This window comes from Chinchilla lanigera, unplaced genomic scaffold, assembly GCF_000276665.1.
Source record: "Chinchilla lanigera isolate Chin_1 unplaced genomic scaffold, ChiLan1.0 scaffold00075, whole genome shotgun sequence".
NCBI lineage: Eukaryota > Metazoa > Chordata > Mammalia > Rodentia > Chinchillidae > Chinchilla > Chinchilla lanigera.
In genome coordinates this window covers 10,816,012-10,829,061 of record NW_004955476.1, presented here as the reverse complement: position 1 = coordinate 10,829,061, position 13,050 = coordinate 10,816,012, and the positions used below count along the sequence as shown (strand labels likewise).

The window sequence follows — 13,050 nt, the reverse complement described above, 5'->3', positions numbered from 1 at the left end:
TCCCTGGTTAAGCACTGTTCAGACTCCAGACCCGTTGCCCGGACTTGCCACCTGTCTTTCTTCCCTTTGCACAGCTTTGTACCTCTTGCACAGCGCCTCCGTGACGTTCGCACAGCGCGCCCTGTTCACACCGCGCTGTGGTTTTTGGTGACTGCACCGCGCAGCCCAGTGCTGTCAGGCCGTTCTGTTACGCGTTACGGCGCCGCAGGGGAGAGTTATGCAAATGGAGGCAGTCATCAAGTTGGGGTTTCCTTAAACCGTAGCTTTGTTCCGAATATTGTGATACATTCTATGTACAGTTCCACATTTAGCGACCCGTTCACACTAACAACCTGGGCGCAGGAAGGGAAGTTGGTCTGGAACTTGGTGGTTAATGAAGAGTGTCTGTGCTGTGTCAAGGGAGACTTCCACCCTCTCCATTCCTCCCTCCCTGGAGCATGCAGACACCCACCTGGCCACCTTACCGCCTACTTATCTGCTCTTATACCTTTCTTTATTTAATTTTTTTTTCCTTCTGCAGTACAGTAAGTCTCTGTCTTGTGATCAAGTTCCGTTCCAGGAGAACATCGAAAGTCGGGTTCATGTGTAAGTCTTGCAAAATGAGTCTTATACACCCTTGACATAAAAACACAGTGTAAAGCATTAAAAGAAACCCACAAAGTCCGTTTGTCTTTGTATAAGTTCACAATGTGAATGTTCATAAGTCAGGGACTTACTCTACTGGGGAATGAACCCAGGGTCTGACTCATACTAGGCAGCTTTTTACCAATGAGCTATATCCCAACCTTTAAAAAAAATTTTTTTTTTTCCTTTGAGGCGTTTTTCTAAATTGCCCAGGTTGGCCTCAAACTCAATCCTCCTGCCCCAGCCTCCTGAGCCACAGGGATTACAGGTATGTGCTATTGCACCCTGCTCCACCTGCCCTCCGTGTGTCCAGCTACTCCTCACCCACCCACCCGGCCTGTCCATCCGCGAGTCTGCCCACCCACCCACTGTCCTGGGCGCAGGGAGGCCGGCCCGGCTCTCTCAGCTCCTGGTGTGCGCAGTCAGGGTGACTCCTAGGGCCTGGCAGAGGCACCTCCTACACCCCAGCCGAGTCTCACACTGTTCAGGGTCTTGAGCCTGTGTGTGGGTAGGGTTGCCTGGGGTGGGGGCGCCTTGCCACTCCCACCCAGCTGCAGGTGCTCCTGTGTGTGGGTGGAGGCCAGGGCTTTTTTCTCTTCTCTAGTCCTGGCCTTCATTGGCTCCCAGGGGCTCTCAGGGTTATAAATAGATGTTCTTGAGCTAAAAATAGCCTTGCTGGAGTCAGAGCTGCTTCCAGCTCTCAGCCTCTGAGGACTGGAGGAAGCAGGACTTGGGGACCCCCATCTCAGCCCCTCCCCTCAAGCCCTCTTCCTGTCAAAACACACACATAGGTGCCGTCTGTGTCCTGTGTACCTCTCCAGCCAGCCAGTGTCACTAGCGGATCCCCCCACACCTGCTTGGAAGGCAGAAGGTCCCTGGGAACTGGTGTCTGGCTGGCCCAACTGTGAGACTGACGACCCAGCCTGCACTGGGCACCCGTGCACTGTGGCAGGGTCACCAGGCACATGTGGATGCCACCCAGAAAAGCTACGCCTGGAAGTCTGTCCTACAGAAGGGCCAGTGGCTGTGAGCTCATCTGGAGGGTGAGGCCCTGACTTAGGCCAGGCTCAAATTCTGGACCTGCCTCGCCCACAGACACCTGGAGCGGCACGGTCCCCCTCGCTGATGCTGGTGAGCATTTTTTTTCTTTTTGAGACAGGGTCTCGCTATGCAGTCTAGGCTGCTCTTGAACTCACTTTGTAGCCCAGGCTGGCCTTGAACTGGCAGTGATCCTGCCCTAGCCTCCTGAGCGGTGGGATTACAGGCGTGTGCCTCCACCTGGCCACTGGTGAGCTTTTGACCCTTGTGCTGCATGCGTGTATAACCTACCAGACCCCGTTTCTGTTGGAAAAGTTGCTGTGTGGCACTGACACCCCTGGGTCTGGAGGGATGCAGCGGGGCAAGCTGAGTTCCTAGTTGTCAGTTCTAAACCATTTCCATAGTCACAGCAAGGACACAAAAGGGTGCTTTGTGTCCCAAGGTACAGAGGCCCCACACCCTCCCCCACACCTGGCCACAGGGACATTACCAGACTGTGTCCTGTCGCTGGCCCACTCACCCCCAGGCTGCTGGCCTCAGATTGCCTTCAGAGCCCCCCAGCCCCTCACCCCACCCTCGCCCACCCCAGCCCAAAGAAAGGCAGCGGAGGCATGGGGAAAACATGTCTTGGGATTTATTACAACACATGGTTTCCAAATACAAAAGGAAGGAATAGGAAAGTGCGGCCCACAGGGGCAGAACTCCTGGGGGTAGGTGGGTCCTCTGGTCGACAGGGACAGGGGCCTTGGGGGAGCACCCTCCTCTGCTGGGCTTTCCAGCAAATAACAGGAGGGGGCCAGGTCCATTCTGGGCAACCCCTGATGCCAGGCAGGGCCAGAGACTCGAGGGCCCCTGTGCCCACCTCGCCCAGCACATGGAGGCCCTCTCTCCATTGTGTCTGCTCACTTTGGGGTAACAGCGTCAGGAGAGCAGGAACAGAGACAGACGAGGCTTCAGGGCCTTACACGCCCCCGCCAGGGGAGGGCAGGGGCCGGGGACCTGCCCCAGAGTTCCAGGGGCCCAACCAGTGGCCCCAGAACACCATCTCCCAGACAGCAGAGGGGCAGGTGACGGGGGCAGTACATCCTGCACACCCAGGGTCACCTCAGAAACCCAAAGCAACAGACAGGAGGCAAATTTACATAATCAATAATAATAATAATAATAATAATTAACCAATAATAATAAATACTTAAACCTCTAATCCATAGATTGCAAATACAACAATGATAGCTTATTTTCTTGGGGACAGGGCATGGGGGTACATAGGGAGTGGGAACAGGACTTTGCTCAAAGGAGGGATGACAGGGACACAGGGCTGGGTCAAAAGAAGAACAAATAGAAAGACACAGTGGCGGGGCTGGGGGCACAGGCGGTGAGCAGAAGGGCGCCACCCCAGGCCTGTCTAGGAGACAGCCTTCCTGGCGCTCCTGCCAAGCCTTTGAGCTTTTCCTGAGGTGCCGGGCAACCCTCTGACTCCAGGACCTCTGAGGGGCTGTTCTTGCCGCCAAAGCCTCAGGCCCCAGTGACCCAAGAGGACGTGGGGCAAGGTGGCTGGGGCTCTCTTCTACTTGCACCCCATGCTGACCCTCCTGGGCCTAAAAGCCCCTGGGGGTTAGGGGCTGGCACACAGGAGAGTGCCCAGGACAGGAAAGGGGTGCACAGGGGGTTCTCTCCTGAGAGGCCCTGGGGGGCCAGGCAGATGAGGGGGTCTTCTCCAATGCCTGCTCCCAACAGGGGGTGGCTCTCCCGAAGCGAAGGACCCCGGCCCTGGAAGTCCAGGAGCCTGGCAAGGGCAAGGCAGGCCCTGTGGGGTGGAGCTCAGCAGACCACGAGTCATCCCCTTGGACCTGGCCAGGGCTCCTTTCCCAAAGGCTTCCCTGGGGCCAACCTTGGAGGAGAGAAGAGGGGAGCGGCCACCTCTACATGGCCTCTCTGGACCTGGCATGGGGGGGTTGTTTCGCCCATCCTTGCCCTGGGAGTCCATGTTCTCTGATGCAGGAGCCAGTGCAGATCAACACCTGCCGGGGAATAGCTCTGGGTGACAGGCAGCAAGGGCGTCTCCAAGCCACCAAGAGCTGGGCCCCGAGCTGGTGGGCCCCTGTTCCTGTGGCCACCCTCCCCCACCTATGGCTTTGGTGCAGAGCCCACGAGAGCAGAGGCCGCTGCGGAGGGGAGGGGGACGGGTGGGTGGGGAGGGAGGGAGGCGGGGAGGGAGGTTCTGCGGCTCAGTTTGTGGCAAAGAAGTTTTTTTTCCTTTTTTCCCCTTTTTCTTACGTAAAAAGTGCACAAAAGCCGGGCAGTCTCTTTGCAACATCAGCAGTGTTTCCGGGGAGGGGGCGCAGCGAGGTCCCAGGCCTGGCACTGCAGCTCGGCGACAGTGACGGAAGGTGACCTCCTATTGCTTAGAGACTAGTGTTTCAGTTTAAATACCAGACAGTAAAAATAGAGCGCCGAGGGCTGCCCGCACAGTTGCCGAATCATTGCCAGCATGAACTGCTTAAATAAATAAAAAATTGAAATATTTACTTCTCGGTAAAAATTGCAGTAAAACCGTTTACCTTCCTTTGTATTATACATAATCTGTATTTATACTGGGCCGGCTGCTGCTTGGGGTGCCGAGGCAGTGGGCAAGGGCCCGCCTCGCTGGGGTCAGGAGACCTCGATGACCTCCACGCTGCCCGAGAAGCTGGCCTGCTTGCTCAGGGCTGCCAGCTCCTCGCCGCGCACACGCCCCTCAGCCATGCCCTCCTCGAACTCCATCTGGCAGCTGCGCCTCTTGAACTGCGAGTCGGGGGCCGGCTCCTCGGGCCAGCTGGTGCATGTGTCCCGGGTGCCACTGCTGCTGGGCCCTGGCATCCCCACCAGGCCAAAGGCCCCCTGTGCGCCCTCAGGGCTGAAGCACCAGGGTGCGTCAGGTGACGGCGTCCCCGGGGAGTCGAGCGGTGGCACCCAGGCCCCGGGGCTGGCTGGCTGACCTGGGCCGGGCAGCACAGGTGTGGACAGGGCAGAGAGGCCGTGACGTGGAGTCTGGCGCCCCGAATCTCCGAAGTTCAGGCCAAGGCTATGTGCCCCTGGGGAGCGGGCTGGGGAGCCAGCAGGGGGCCGGTGCCGCCGGCGGGGCTTGGGGCGTGTCTCTGTGCTGGCATCCGGGCTGTCTGCGCCTGGCGAGGGGAGGCCCAGTGTGCCCCCTGAGGGGCTGTCCAGCTTGCACAGCTTGGGTACCTCACTGCTGGGGTCAGGCAGCCCAGGGTGCTCGGGCCGCTGGCTTGGGGCATAGGCTGACTTGATGTCCAGGGAGAAGGAGCGCTTGAGGCGGTTGGTGTCCTGCAGGCGGTCGGAGGACAGGTGCAGGCCGCGCAGGCCCTGCTGCAGTGCACTGGTGGCTGGGTTGGCAGCTGGGGCCTCCCCGCGTGCGCCGCACTCCCTGGCTGCAGTGAGTGCCATGACCCCGGTGGCAGTGCTTTCTGAGGTAGGTGGTGGCAGCCTTGGCAGTGGGACCCCTGCTGTGGGGCCTGGGAGGGGGTCGGGGGTCCCCGGGTGGGAAGAGTCGCCCTGCAGGGCGGCCAGCAGTTTCAGGCTCCGCTCGTACTCCAGCAGCTGGCCCAGGAAGTTGAAATTGGGCGAGATCGATGGGCGCCGGTCCTTCACAAACCTGGTGGGAGTGGCTCCGTGGGCTGGGGGCTTAGCAGCCAGGCCACCCACAGCCCCCGCGCACCCAGTCAGCCCCCACCCGCCAGGTGGCGCTATGCAGGGGAGGCAGGGGCTGGCCCACGCGGGGTACCTGTAGGCGTCATCCGAGGACATGCCCATCGTCTTCATGATGTAGGCGATGGCGATGGTAGCAGAGCGGGAGATGCCGGCAAGACAGTGGACGATGACTTGGCAGCTGGACAGCTTGGCTTTATCTGGGCAAGTGGGCCGAGGGGACCAGGTGAGGGCGGGAGTGCAGGCCCTGCCCTGCCCCGAGCTACCGACCCCATACCCTGGGCCTGGTCAACCGGAGTCCAGCACTCTCTGCAAGCCCTGCCCCCGAGCCTCGCCTCCCCTCCCCTCACCGATGAACTCGATGGACTTGTCCAGCCAGGGCAGCAGCTTTTCACAGTAGTTGTCATTGATGGGGATGCGCATGAAGCGGCTCTCGCAGATGAAGTCCGGCTTGGGGCAGGAGTTGCTGGCGTTGAGCACGTAGCTTATTCCATTTTGGGTCATCAGATCCTGGAGGGGTGGGAGGACAGGTTGGAAAGGGGTGTGGTGGCCAGGAAGGACTTCAGAGATTTGGGATGTACTGAGGCCTGGCCCCTGAGCCTGGAGTTAGTCCTCGATGCTCCGTGTGGAAGGGCCTGGGCCCAGGAGCCCCCTCCCACCTTGACCCAGAGCCCCCCGCCCAGTGATGGTGGAACGACAGCCTCCCCTGCAAGCCCTGCCCGAAGCCTGCCCGGGCTCCCAGGAAGGTTATGGCTGGTTATGGGTGGTGGCTTCATTCTTCTTCCTCACCACCATTTTTAAAACACAGATTCTCTCAGAGCTGGCTGCCAGGGACACCACGGAAGGGGCTGGGCGCTGGCTCCCAGCTGGCCCCTCCCCGATGCCCTCTGTGGCAGGGGCTGTGCCTGGGTTCCCCTCCCTCACCCTCTCCCCTCAGGCCACGGCCCCGGGCCCCTGTCCTGGCAGCCAGAGCCCACTGTGCACACACCTTGTTGAGGACGTCCTTCTGAGAGCCCAGGTAGAGGTGAGGCAGGATGCGGGTCAGGCCCACGCTGGGCACAGGCAGGCAGGGCTGGGAGAGGCTCATGGGCGGCAGGGCGGTGGGCTTGCCCTCACAGAGGCCAGGGAAGCAGGAGGAGAAGGTGGCAAAGCCCCCTGTGGGAGGAAGCGAGGAGGTGTGTCGGGCCGGCAGGCCAGCTGGGCAGGAGAGGCCAGGGCAGGGGACCTGCTGCCTGCTCCGCCACGCCCTGTGGACCAGCCCGGCCGGCCGGCCAAGCACCTGCTTCCTGCTGGCAGCCACTCACGCCATGTGGGGCGCGTGCTGATGCCCACTTGCAGCCTGTGCCCACGCCCACATTCCTCTCCCGGCTAATTAGGGGCGGCCCCAGCGAGGACGCTGCTCTGACGCCGGTAAGAAGGCTGAGGTGGCAGAGCACGCACCTGAGCTGGGGCTGGTTGGACCTCCATGGGGCTTCCTCCCCACCCCCTGCACACCTAGCCCCAGCCTGGCTGCCACGGCCCCATCACTTATGCAATCCCTCCCCCCGTCCCTGACTTGGCTGCGAGCCCCAGCTGGGCTTGGGTGCCAGGCCCAGGAGGTGAGGCTTCCAGAGGGCCCTCCTGGCCCGAAGCATGACCTCACCCTGGAAGGGGCATGGCCTTCGGTCGGGTCGTGGCTCCCTCCGCCCAGCAGGAGGGAAATGACGGAGGGCGGTGAAGGAGCCTCTTGGCCGCTGGCTGGAGAGACCAAAGGCGAGTCCTTGGCACGCCTGACTCAGTGACCACAGCCACGCCGGCCTCTGGCCTCAGCTTCCTCATCCTGCCTCCACGTAGCTTTGCTGCGAGGCTCAGCGAAGACAAGACTGAGCCACAAGCACGGCTGTAGTTGGCCTGGTTGCAGCGAGCCAGCGCCCGTGGCTCTCAGCAGGGCGGCACAGGTCCCTGGGCAGCACCAGGACTGCCCACGCACGCTTCCAGGTGGCGAGACCCTGGCAGGCCAGCTCCTGACTATGGCCTCAGTGGAACGAAGGTTAAGTCCGCCCCACCCCATGAGAGGAGGCAGGTGCCAGGGACCCAGGTGGTTTCTGCGGATGGGGAGGCCGTCACCATCACCTCTGCCCCTGGCCCAGCTCCCAGAGTGAGGAAACCCCACCTATCATGCCCCGTGTGAGCTTGCTGTGCCAGGCTTTGGGGACGGTGGAGGTGGGAGAGCCTCCAGGCAGGGAGGGAGAGGACTAGCCTCAGAGGAGGTCTGGTCCCCTTCCTGGAACCTTCCCGTCAGACAGGGAGAAGCAGGTGGTGTTGGCACCAGCCATGTCACAGCTCACAGATGTCCCACCAGGACGCTGACTGGGTGCTGGGCCTGTGGGACCCGTAGATGGTGCAGCTGGGGGCCAGCTCAGGAGGGAGGGCAGGGTCCCTCCAGACTGTCTCCCCTCCTGTCCTTCTCCGAACTGTCTGCGTCCCTTCCCCACTGCAGCTTGGCCCCTGGAGCCTGGTCCTTCCCTGGGGGGAGGGGCCGGCGCCAGGTGGGTGGGCGCACAACCTTCTCCAAGACTCCTGGGGAAGCCTCACAGGCCTCGGGCAGGCCCAGGCAGCTCGTATACCCTGTTCTGGTGGTGGGTACAAGAGAGGCACCCTACTCTCCAGGACCCCCACGGGCACCTTCCTACTGGACCCCTACTACCTCTGCTCTCTCTTTCAGGGTTGGGGGATGCACCGAGGAAATCCCTAATTCACACACAGCACCCTACACTCTTGGCCAGGCTACCCTAAAACACAAGTCCAGTCCAGTCATGGTCCACAGAGGCCCACAGAGGCCACATGCCCCACCTCCCTGCTCCTCTGAGGTGTCCAGGTGCGGCCCTCACCCATGCTCTCTGCACAGGGACCATAGCTGCCTGCCGGGGCCCACGGCCACAGGGCCAGGCTATGGGGTGCTCAACCTGCAGCAGCAGCGTGACACCCCCAGCCTGCATTTCCACAGCACCATGCACCATGAGGTGAGGGCCAGCTCTACTTCAAGAAGGCCCCCACTGGACAGGAGGACAGGATGGAGGGGCAGCAGCAGGATGACAGCAAGGGTGCAGCAGCAGGGCTGCTTCCTGTGGGTGGAGGGCTCCCCTCCCTCCACTGTCCTATCTCACAGCCCCACCCAGGAAGGGCACCCTCCTGTCCCCAGGAGCCAGCACCGCTGTGTGTGACCGGGAGAAGCCCTCCTTCGTCACGGGCAGCCCACTCTACACACCTTCCCCCATCCCCATTGCTCAGGGCAGGGGCTGTGCCCAGCTCAGGTGAGGGGTCGGTGGGCAAGCACAGGCGGCTGTTCTCCACATGGGTTGGGGTACCATGGGGACCATGACGCCTTCCTGGCTGGGCCTTTAGGAGCAGAAACAAGGACTCGAACCTCACAGGGCTGGACATCAAGAACAGCAGGGGCTGCCCAGAGAGGGCACCGCTGGTCCCAGGTGCTCCTTCTTGCAGTGCTGCTCCCATCCTTGTGCCCAGTGGGGCAGGCCTGCTAGCCCACAGGTTAGAGAGGCTGCCTGGACCCTGTGGACTTCCACAAGGAAGGGCCTCGGCTTCCATGGCTGGCTAGGGGGTGCTGGGCCCTGGGAGGGGTCCTGCTATGCCCACGCCCCATGCACCCGGCCTCCTCAGCACTCAGCCTCCCAGGCAAGAAGGCTGATTACCTTCTGTGACCGAGCTCACCCCACAATTCACATCACGGATCCCACCAGGCAGGCTCAGGACTGGTGTGGACCCCAGCGGTCAGGTGCATACACTCCACCTTACAACAGCTTCTGACCACAGACGCAACCCAGCTCTGAGCTGCTCACCCCACCACGTACCCAGGGTGGGGCTGCAGTGCTACCTCGGGGTCTGCCCCACAGCCTGGCTAGAGCAGCCCATAGGTCCCCAGGTGCCTCCTTCAGAGGCTGGGCTGGAGGTCACTGAGCCCATGACCGCAGTGTCTGAAGGCCAGCATGGGGCCAGGCTGGGGCCCCCCAACTTGCCGGCAGATGGCTGGAGTCCGCTGCTCCCTCGGCCATGTAGTGGGGTGGGATGCTGTCTTCACCCCTCCATCTATACCTGCCTCCTCCGCCCATGGGGCAGAGGCCAGGCGGCAGGGGAGTCAAGCAAGACGCCAGACCCGGGCAGGAGAGGGCGGGGTCTGTGCCGGTTCCAGCCAGTTCCAGCCAGTTCCATCCACTGTCTCCCTGGGAGGAGATCCTACAGAAGCCCTCTCAGCCACTGCCTGTGCGCGTGCATGTGAGTGTGTGTGCACGTGAGAGAGTGTGCACAGATGGGAACAGTGCGTGTGTGCAGGAGTGTGACTCCTTGAGGGCATATGTGAGCATGGATGACGGGCACAGTATGTACGTGGACAGGTGTGAGTGGGTAAGTACGTGAGAGTGAATGTAAATGTGTGTGCACAAATGGGTACCTGAGTGTGTATTGCATATGTGAGGAAGCACGTGAGTGTGAGCACACACAAGTGTGAATGCAAAGGATATGTGTGCCCAAGTGTGAGTGCAGAAGTGTACACCTGAACGAAAGTATGTGAAGGTGAAATAAATGTGAGTTTACATGAGAGGATATGTGACTATATGCGTAACTGCGAGTGTACACACGATGCATAACACGAGTACACAGGTTGTGTGTGCATGAGTGTGAATGGGTAGAGTATGTGCACAAGTGTGCATATGAGGGTGAGTGTGCCTAAGGGGTGAATGTGAGTGTGTGAATGGGTACATGTCTATATGCATGGGTGTCAGTATGCCTGAGGGAGTCTACAAGGGTGTGTGTGCACGGGTACACAAGTGTATATACATGGGTGTGAGTGTGCACAACTGAGCTCACTATGATGGGGGTTCCCCTCCCCTGTGCTCCCTTTCCTGGGCCCCTGACAGCAGTCCTGGTCAAGGTGCCTGTTGCTAGGCAACCTGCATCCTCCACCCAGGGCAGCCCCTGCTGTGGGACGAGCTCAGCCTCAACCCAGGGTTTCCAGTGGGCAGGGTTCTGCCTCCTCCCCGCGCTTAGGCGCTGGCTGGATCCCTCACGCCTCTGCACTGCGAGCGGGCCTTGGGCTTCCTCTTGCCGTCCTCTGCCCTGTGGGGTGGGATGGGGCCCTCTGCAGGGGTCCTGAAGTGTGGGGCTGAGCCCTCCAGAGCCAGAGATCCTCCCACCACGCTGGCCTCCTGGACACCCCCGGCTGGTGCAAGGCAGAGGCTCACCTGTGAGGATGGCCACGCTGTCGAAGCAGCCGTCCAGTTTGCTGAGCAGGATGGATAGGAAGCTGTCTGCGGCCAGCACACTAGCGTCCCGTGTGCTCTGGTCATACACCACTACGTCCTGTGGTTCTGCAGTCTCCACCTGGGGGCCATGTGGGCAGAGGTCAGGGCACGGCAGGCATCATTCGGTGCCCGATGCCCTGCCTCCACCTCTGACCAGGAGGCAAGACTTAGAGGACAGCAGGGAAGGGCTGCTGTGACCTTGCCACCTGAGGAGGAGGGCAGGGGGGCTGTACACCTCCTCTGCTTGCCCCAGGAAAGTGTGCCCACACTCGAGTGGCAGAAACGTCCGTAGCTACACAGGTGGCTCAACAGATCAGGGAGGGCCAGGGCTTGCCGGGCAGCCACCCCGGCTGAGGTGGGCATCCACTGGAGAGACACAGGTGAGTGTGGGGCCTGGGGCTGCTCTCAGGGTTGTTGAGCACAGGGAAACTGGTGCTCAGGGGTGGCAGCAGGCAGGTGCTGGGAGCTGGAGCAGCGCGGTGCCCTTGGGCCTGGGCTGTCCCTGCAGGACTGCCGACCCAGCGTGCCCCTCTTCACCTCCGTGGAGAACCTGAGGACCAGAGCAGGATCCTTCCCTCGCGCCCACCACCCCCACGAAGCCGGTGGCAGCAGTGGAAGCTGGGGTGCCTGCTGTCCCCTCCCCCACCCTGGGCTGCCCAGGGCCAGATGTCTGTGGCTTCTGCTCAGGCAGGTCGATGTCTCCGCCCCTAAACACACTCAGCCCTTAAGCCGGCTGAGCCGCCAGCCCTGGGCTGGATGATGTCACCGGCAGCCAATGGGATTGCACTCCAGGAGGAAAGGCGTCCTGGCTGGGGGTGATTAATCATGGATTTCCCTGGCTGGGGCTGGCAGGGAGCGGGGAATGGGGACTCCCGAGTGTGTTCCACCTGAGTCCTCTCCTGTCTCCAGGCAGCTGGCGTCCTTCATCCACCCAGGGGCGGTGGGCAGGGAAGATCAGAGTCCAGCCAGTTCCTACCCAGGAGCTGACTGGGCAGCTGTCCCTCCCTGACGGACACTCTTGGGGACCACAGTGAATTCCCTGGAAGCTGAGGGAGAACTAGGGTGGGAGGCGTGAGCCCTGGGGCACCTCTGGTTCCTACAGCAATGACAGCAGTCAGACCCAGCTGCCCTGTCCCCTGCATGTCCCTCTGCCACCTGTGCCCTCCTGCTTGTGCTTGGTCATGCCTCCTCATGTGTTCAGTGCCCCTCTCTCTGAACCCTGGGGGCAGAGGGGCTTCCAGGCAGAAGCGGGGTGAGGACACAGGAGGTAGCTGAATAGATTGGGGGGGGCCTCACGGAGGGCCTGTCCTGCGGGACCCTCAAAAGCCCAGTTGGGGTTTGGGGGCCCCGTGCCCCGAGCCTGGCATGTAGCTCTGACTCCAAGGTGAGGGGTGCCCGGGAAGGCTGCAAGGGGTGGAGCGTGCGTACCTGGCTGCGTGTGGCAGGCTGGATGAGCTCGGCGATGGTCACCTTGCCCTGCTGCAGCCGCCGCTTCACCAGCTTGGAGCAGCAGATGTTGACGGAGCTGAGCACGTGCCAGCTGTTGTACTCCACGAAGGAGCGGCTGTCGATGACCAGGGGCCCCCCGGGCCCGCCCCGCAGCAGGCTGGCCAGCTTCCTGGCGTCCATCACCTTCCTCGGGAGCCGGTCCCCGGCCATGGTGGCGCGGTGGGCAGCAGGCAGTGACCGCAGGGTGAGGCGTGTGTGGCCTTGCGGTGCTCACAGCGCTCTAGCGCATGGTGCCCGACCTGAGGGAGAGGCAGGGGTTCAGTAGTGCTGGGGCACGGGGTCCTCATGCAAACCCCCCCACCTCTGGATGGCCGTGGTCTTGCAGGTGGCGTCACAGGACACATGGAGGCAGAAGACAGGTGGGCCCCGCCAGGGGTCTCACAGCCCTTGGCAGGCCATCTGTGCACAAGGCTCCAAGACTTTCCCTGCTGGCCTCTGCCTCGTCCCACCCTGTGGCCCTGCACGACGGGGTCCAGAGCTTGCGCCTCGCTCCCACTCTTGAAGTGCTCTGCCCTTCAAGCTGGCCATCCTCCCTCCTCGGCACAGCGTGCGCAGCCAGTCCTGCAGCCCCATCTCTAGGGCTAGCTCCTAGGCTGATGATCCAGACCCTGCAGGAGGGGCAACTCTGGGGGCTGCAGGCTGGGGCACTGGGGCACTGGGGTTTGGTCTGGGAGGTGCTTCACTATGGCTGCTGGCCCATCCTGCCAGCTGGGGTCTGTACATCTGTGTGATGCAAGGCTGGGGGAGTGGTCTCTGTGGTGTGCACCCCACCTAGTGGACCTCAGCAGGGCCCTGGAGGCTGAGCGCTGTATGCAGGAGACGGAGACCAGGTGCCTGCCCCTGGCCACTTGGACAGTGTCATGCTGTTAAGTTT

The 13,050-nt window shown here is 61.8% G+C and overlaps 1 protein-coding gene across 1 annotated transcript; it reads right to left on the bottom strand.

Moving 5' to 3' along the window:
- Nucleotides 1-2,274: 2,274 nt before the first annotated feature.
- On the bottom strand, nt 2,275-12,415 carry Dusp8 (dual specificity phosphatase 8; the record flags this gene model as incomplete). Its single annotated transcript, XM_013503009.1, is given in 6 exon segments — nt 2,275-5,317; nt 5,447-5,570; nt 5,721-5,880; nt 6,359-6,525; nt 10,608-10,746; nt 12,096-12,415. Coding segments are annotated over 6 exon segments (1,824 nt in total). The 3' UTR covers nt 2,275-4,314.
- Between the last annotated feature and the right edge of the window lie 635 nt (nt 12,416-13,050).